The sequence below is a fragment of the Triticum aestivum genome, chromosome 3B (genome assembly GCF_018294505.1).
Source record: "Triticum aestivum cultivar Chinese Spring chromosome 3B, IWGSC CS RefSeq v2.1, whole genome shotgun sequence".
Lineage (NCBI taxonomy): Eukaryota > Viridiplantae > Streptophyta > Magnoliopsida > Poales > Poaceae > Triticum > Triticum aestivum.
Window position 1 is genome coordinate 144767587 of NC_057801.1, and position 8013 is coordinate 144775599.

The window sequence follows — 8013 nt, forward strand, 5'->3', positions numbered from 1 at the left end:
GTGCCCACGTTGTGTAAAAAACTCATGATTTTATCGCGCTCCAAGTATTTAATAATATTCACGCTGCATCGTTACCGCAGAACGTCTACTACCGTTTCATTGCCGTCCGTGAGGGGGGCCACAACCCGAAGACGCGTGCCGCCTCTTCGGACATGCCACAACACCACCCCGCATGTATGAGGGCCCGGTACGACGCTCCGGTGGCATTGCTACCCCCCAGGGCCCCCGTCCCGGCTAACCCTGTAGCGTTTGACCACGGGATCTAGCCCTTTGACTTTGCACGGACGGGCTTTGACCAGTGGACCTCTCCACCCGGTTGTGTTAGGTCGGCCCAGAGGAACACTTTGGAGCAACATCCGGGCCAAACCCACAGCTACATCCACTCCGTGTAGACCCGACGCGTCCGTTTCCCCCCTCCAGGTGCCGGCGGCGGCGGCGTCCGTGAGGAGGGGGGGGGGGCACGCCCCGGAGACGCGTGCTGGGCGTTTGCAACCGCCTCAACACTTCCAAATTTGTGAGAGGCCGCCTACGCAAGATTTGACGGTATGCTAGCCCCCGGAGGCCGCCGGCCACAGTCGTAGACGTGCGAAGAGCAATCCGCGTAGAGGGAAGGGTTCAGATACTTCTCCATCACAAAAAATTATGAAAAATTACCATCAGTCCTATAGCACACGTGCCCACGTTGTGTAAAAAACTCATGATTTTATCGCGCTCCAAGTATTTAATAATATTCACGCTGCATCGTTACCGCAGAACGTCTACTACCGTTTCATTGCCGTCCGTGAGGGGGGCCACAACCCGAAGACGCGTGCCGCCTCTTCGGACATGCCACAACACCACCCCGCATGTATGAGGGCCCGGTACGACGCTCCGGTGGCATTGCTACCCCCCAGGGCCCCCGTCCCGGCTAACCCTGTAGCGTTTGACCACGGGATCTAGCCCTTTGACTTTGCACGGACGGGCTTTGACCAGTGGACCTCTCCACCCGGTTGTGTTAGGTCGGCCCAGAGGAACACTTTGGAGCAACATCCGGGCCAAACCCACAGCTACATCCACTCCGTGTAGACCCGACGCGTCCGTTTCCCCCCTCCAGGTGCCGGCGGCGGCGGCGGCCGTGAGGGGGGGGCACGCCCCAGAGACGCGTGCTGGGCGTTTGCAACCGCCTCAACACTTCCAAATTTGTGAGAGGCCGCCTACGCAAGATTTGACGGTATGCTAGCCCCCGGAGGCCGCCGGCCACAGTCGTAGACGTGCGAAGAGCAATCCGCGTAGAGGGAAGTGTTCAGATACTTCTCCATCACAAAAAATTATGAAAAATTACCATTAGTCCTATAGCACATGTGCCCACGTTGTGTAAAAAACTCATGATTTTATCGCGCTCCAAGTATTTAATAATATTCACGCTGCATCGTTACCGCAGAACGTCTACTACCGTTTCATTGCCGTCCGTGAGGGGGGCAACAACCCGGAGACACGTGCCGCCTCTTCGGACATGCCACAACACCACCCCGCATGTATGAGGGCCCGGTACGACGCTCCGGTGGCATTGCTACCCCCCAGGGCCCCCGTCCCGGCTAACCCTGTAGCGTTTGACCACGGGATCTAGCCCTTTGACTTTGCACGGACGGGCTTTGACCAGTGGACCTCTCCACCCGGTTGTGTTAGGTCGGCCCAGAGGAACACTTTGGAGCAACATCCGGGCCAAACCCACAGCTACATCCACTCCGTGTAGACCCGACGCGTCCGTTTCCCCCCTCCAGGTGCCGGCGGCGGCGGCGTCCGTGAGGGGGGGGGCACACCCCGGAGACGCGTGCCGCCTCTTCGGACATGCCACAACACCACCCCGCATGTATGAGGGCCCGCTACGACGCTCAAGTGGCATTGCTACCCCCGGGCCCCCGTCCCGCCTAACCCTAGAGCGGTTGACCACGAGATCTAGCCTTCTGACTTCCCACGGACGGGCTTTGACCAGTGGACCTCTCCACCCGGTTGTGTTAGGTCGGCCCAGAGGGACACCCGGGAGCAACATCCGGGCAAAAACCACAGCTACATCCACTCCGTGTAGACCCGACGCGTCCGTTTCCCCCCTCCAGGTGCCGGCGGCGGTGCCGTCCATGAGGGGGGGCACACCGCGGATGTGAGGGGGGTCACTCTCTGGAGACGGGTGTCGGGCGTTTGCAACTGCCACAAAACTTCTGTCGGCATAGCTGTTTTTGATTTTAATAAAATATAAGGATCTATATTTAAAAGAACATGACCGCACATTATTAACGTGCTCGAAAAAATACAAACTATATATATATATATTCATAATATATGAAAAAAATACAAACTACATATATATTCATATGTATGTTTATATTTAACATGCTACATGTTAGTTGATATAATAATACACAAAAAAGCATTAAAAAATATGTAGGGAAAAAAATTTAACTATGCCGACGGCCTAGCCGTCGGCATAGATCCGACCAGCGTGCCGCGGATCACTGACGTGGCAGATATGCCGACGGCAGCCGTCGGCATAGCCTCTGCATGGTGCGGCCTGGATCAATGACGTGGCCTGCGGACCTATGCCGACGGCCCCCCGTCTAGGCCGTCGGCATAGCTCTGACGCCGTTTGCCAGGGGGTGGCCGGGCCCCACGGGTATGCCGACGGCCTTCGTAAGCCGACGGTAGCTGTCGGCGTATATGCAGATAGGCCGACGGCCGTTCTATGCCGACGGGTGCCGTCGGCTTATCTCTGCGTAGCCCGACGGCCTTTGTACGCCGACGGCCAGAACCAGGCTGTCGGCATATCTCCGGAGAAGCCGACGGGGGCCGTCGGCATTGTTCTGGCCGTCGGGGTATGGCCCTGTTCCGGTAGTGCACGTGGACGAACGGCGCCTCAGCCGCACGCACGACCTATTTTTTTACTCAGCTCAAACTGTGGCACATACCACGTACATCCAACCAACTCAGATCGGCCTCTATTTATAGGCTGACACACACGCGACCTCCCCTATTCTGAAACATGCTAACTAATCATAGAGTTTATCCGGCGAGCTAACAAGATATCCCTCTAACTAACTGCATGTATGACTATCCTATCACGACATCAAGCTACCTAACCAACTAACCACCTGGACTAAGCACTACGCGTTGGACTAACCAACTCGCCATGGGCACGAGTGCACGCGCACGCACGTACACCATCGTGACACACATGCACACACGTACTATGGGTGCATACCCATCACGGTTTATTTCTAACATTCTCCCCCAAAACTGTGACTCGTCGTCGCCGGAGTTATTGCCGCTCCCATCATTGTCGTCGTCATGGCCGCCGCTGCGGCCTCCGTCACGCTTGACGCAACCTCCATGCTCTTCCTCGGCGACACACGTCGAGCTCCTTGTCCGCCGGTGACACACGCCTGACGTTCTGGCGACATACGCCGTCGCTGCCGTCGCGCTTTGAACACTTGACATCACCGCGCTGCCGCAAGTCTCAATGCATGACTGCGCCAACACGGTCGTCGTTTCTCGGCGGCCACGCTATCCACGCCGCCGTGCAGCGCCGCCACGCCGCCGCGCCGTGTCGTGCCTTCGCGAACTCCGCGCCACCATGCAGTACTTCCGGGCCTCCTCGCCGCACGCGGCATACTCACCGCGGATCGACAAGGCTCTGATACCAATTGTTGGGACAAACCCGGTCCGGTGACGAACGCCGAGTAGGCTCCGGCGGCACGAACGGCAGACGAACCTCTCTCTCTTTCACCCGCTCGAACAGAGGTAGAAGAAGGAGTACAACACATTGGATTTTTCAGGCGACGAACACCATGCCGCACGAACGGCGCCACGCCGACGAACGACGCCTCGGCCGCACGCACCACCTATTTTTTTTACTCAGCTCAAATTGTGGCACATACTACGTACATCCAACCAACTCAGATCAGCCTCTATTTATAGGCTGACACACACGCCACCTCCCCTATTTTGATGCATGCTAACTAACCATAGAGTTTATCCGGCCAGCTAACAACTTATCCCTCTAACTAACTGCATGCATGACTATCCTATCACGACATGAAGCTAGCTAACCAACTAACCACCTGGACTAAGCACTACGCGTTGGACTAACCAACTCGCCATGGCCACGAGTGCACGCGCATGCAAGTACACCATCGTGACACACATGCACACACGTACTCTAGGTCCATACCCATCACGGTTTATTTCTAACATTCCCCCCCTAAACCGTGACTCGTTGTCGCCGGAGTTGTTGCCACTCCCATCGTTGTCGTCGTCATGGCCGCCGCTGCGGCCACCGTCACGCTTGACGCAACCTCCATGCTCTTCCTCGGCGACACACGTCGAGCTCCTTGTCCGCCATTGACACACGCCTGACGTTCTGGCGACATACGTCGTCGCTGTCGTCACGCTCGAACGCCTGACATGACCGCGCCGCCGCGCGTCTCAATGCATGACTGCGCCAACACGATCATCGTTTCCCGGCGGCCACGCCATCCATGCCGCCATGCAGCGCCGCCACGCTGCCGTGCCGTGCCGCGCCTTCGCGGACTCCGCGCCACCATGCAGGACTTCCGCGGCCTCCTTGCCGCACGCGGCGGACTCAGCGGATCGACAAGGCTCTGATACCAATTGTTGGGACAAACCCAGTCCGGCAACGAACGCCGAGTAGGCTCCGGCGGCACGAACGGCGGACGAACCTCTCTCTCTTTCACCCGCTCGAACAGAGGTAGAAGAAGGAGTACAACACACTGGATTTTTCAGGCGACGAACGCCATGCCGCACGAACGGCGCTACGCCGATGAACGGCGCCACGCCGACGAACGGCGCCTCGGCCGCACGCACGACCTATTCTTTTTTTACTCAGCTCAAACTGTGGCACATACCACGTACATCCAACCAACTCAGATTGGCCTCTATTTATAGGCTGACACACACGCCACCTCTCCTATTCTGATGCATGCTAACTAACCATAGAGTTTATCCGTCCAGCTAACAACTTATCCCTCTAACTAAGTGCATGCATGACTATCCTATCACGACATGAAGCTAGCTAACCAACTAACCACCTGGACTAAGCACTACGCGTTGGACTAACCAACTCGCCATGGCCACGAGTGCACGCCCACGCACGTACACCATCGTGACACACATGCACACACGTATTCTGGGTGCATACCCATCACTGTTTATTTCTAACAAAGACGATGAACAAACTAAAAACTTAGACTACGAGGATAAAAACGATCCACATGCGTGGATCCGGAGACCCCCCTCACCACCAACGACCTAGGACGCTGGCGGAGGGGAGCCGCCAAAAAACGGTGTTGGAAGATCGGCCTCCCCTAGCGGCGGCTAGGGTTCTAGCCGCAAGGGACGAGAGGAAACAACGATGCATTACGTTTAGAAATACTTGTCCTCCACCTCGCGCTGGACCCCTTTTTCGAGGGTACTCGGTTTAGGTGTCTATAAAAGAGTATCTGACAAATAACATTCGACGTTAGTATAAGCACTCGGCTACGAATGACTTTTTCTTGTAGTGGGATGGACGCCAGTGGCGGCAAAGCATCCGACTAGTGCGTGTGTGCCAAGTCGTTTCTCCTTCCACCCTTTGCTCTAGCTATGCACAGCCGTGGCAAATGGCGGCACCAAGAGGAGTTCTAGGGCCCATAATTTGGCAAAACCGGTCGTCCAACTCTGCTCTAACGCTCTATTATCAGTTCTTCCGCCCTTGATGATGACATATACGTCGAGGTTCTCGCACCCATCTGGTAGGCCGAACTCTACACTCGGGAAGTGGAGCTCCACGAGCTGAACCGCCAGGCCCGCCGCCTCCACCTCAGCGGCGAAGCCTTCCAACCTAGCGGCGTTGACCGGCGTGGTGATGAAGCTGACCTGCGCGCCATGCTCTGCCAGCAGGCGTGCCATGTCGGTCATGGGGATTGTATGGCCCTGAGCCATCATCGGCACCAGCACGAAGTGCGCCCTCGCGGAGCCGCTCTGGCCGTCGCTGCTGCCGGCGAAGGCCATGGCCGGCAAAAGTGCTAGTGGAGTCTTTCAAGCTGGGAGGACTTGGAAGCGGTGCAATGGCAACCGTAGTGTACATATAGCACCTGATGCTATATCTTCCTAAGTTGAGTTGACGAGCTGACGAGCGAATGGGCGCAGCGCAGCAGCAGTGTTACAACTTGGTCACCTCTTACTAGTGACGCATGCTCTCACGTCATTCATGGACTCCTAGTCAGCCATGTGGATGAGAATCTTCTTCACTTCTGAACCATCAGAAAGGGGGCATCCAGGCGGTCCGATCGGACATCGGATGGCTCAGATTACACCCTGCTACTGCACAAAGACGAGTCATTTTTGCATGATTTGGACGCCATTCAACTCTGATGCTGACTTGCTGTATATGCATGGTGCTCCTCAGCTCTCAAGCCTCTGAAGGCAGAGCCAGCCAATAATATCATAGTGCAAAACAGTATAAAAAAAAGGGGACCATTTGGCGGCATAATTTTATGGAAGAAAATCTCTAATCACCCACGGCAGAGCCCAAAGAGGTACAACAGCAAAGCTTCCTCCTTCTCGGAATGAAGGATTCAGCGGACAAGTGCGTGTGTGCCAAGTCGTTTCTCCTCCACCCTTTGCGCAGCCGGGTTTAGAGGCCGGAGGAGTTCCAGGGCCTATAATTTGGCAAAACCGGTCATACTCTGCTCTAATGCTCTATCAGTTCTTCCGCCCTTGATGATGACATATACGTACAATTTTTTTTAGAAAAGGAGGAGGAGCCCCGACCTCTGCATCTGGGTGATGCATGTGACCACTTTATTAATTATTCTCACAAGACCTTACAAAGTCATACAACAGTAAGACTAAAGCTACCGTCTAAGCAACAACTATTGTTACTCCTATTCAGTTGATGAAGGGGCGCTGATAGTCTGGGCCTAATACCAAACAGACATCGCAGCCAAACCTAAACATCTAAGACCTGAGGTCCTAACCATGACGCCTGACGGGTATGGGGCACCTACCAGTCCGGCGCACTCCTCAACCAGGACGCCTGCCGGGTATGAGGCCGCCGCAGCCACCTGCCACTAGTCCATCTTCAGAGCTATACTGTTGCATCTACCGTGCCAGGTCTCTCTGCCATCGACGCCACCACGACACCTGACATCGTCGTCCTCCTGCGCGAGTCCATCCTCTCACATCGAACTCCGAATCTACATTGCGCCACGCCGTCGAGATCCATCGCCATCAATGTGTAGGATAAAGCACCGCTCCACCAAAGATGTCGTCCGCTGGTCCCGCAAAGCCGAGTGCACCTCCAAGAATGCCGTCCCCAAGGGGTAACGATACGTGCTTGCCGCCAACCACTACTAGGAAAAAGCCTATACACAGAATCTTAGCAGCAGCACGCTTTAAAATACGGCGCTGCTAGCAGTAGCGCGCGCAAATATAACTCGCTGCTGAAATAAATATAGCAATAGCGTGCCTGCTCTAAGACACGCTACTGCTATAATTCCCACGAGGCCGCCGTGAGGCTAGTTCTAGCAGCAACGCGTTAGCACGAAGAGCGCTACTGCTACGGATCATAGTAGCAGCGCCATTTCACAAATAATCGCTACTGCTAAGTTTACTACAAAAATTTAGTCCCACCTCGCTCCGTGGGAAGAGAGTTTCTACCACCTTAAATATGTTACTTCTCAAACTTTGACAAGCACTTGGTCTTCACTGAACTCTATGTATAGAATTTGTGGCCACAATATGAGTCTTCACCGGTTCCTAAACCGGTGAGGACTCATATTGACAAATCAGATTGTACACAAAAAGATCGTTGATGATCAATGTATTTTTGAAGTCTATTTTTACATGCTGACACATAACAGTAGCGCTTTCTTTGTGAAAGGCGCTACTGCTAGGTAGTTTAGCAGTAGCGCCTTTCTCTACAGCGCGCTACTGCTAAGCCATTCCATCTCCCACCCCTCCTCTCCTCTATTCGGTCCACTC

The 8013-nt window shown here is 55.0% G+C and overlaps 1 protein-coding gene across 1 annotated transcript; it reads right to left on the reverse strand.

The window, feature by feature from the left end:
* Nucleotides 1-5254: 5254 nt before the first annotated feature.
* LOC123069066 (UDP-glycosyltransferase 73C4) lies at nt 5255-6085 on the reverse strand. Its single transcript, XM_044491803.1, has one exon. It carries the CDS (start codon nt 6037-6039, stop codon nt 5626-5628), a length of 414 nt encoding a protein of 137 aa, XP_044347738.1. The 5' UTR covers nt 6040-6085; the 3' UTR covers nt 5255-5625.
* Between the last annotated feature and the right edge of the window lie 1928 nt (nt 6086-8013).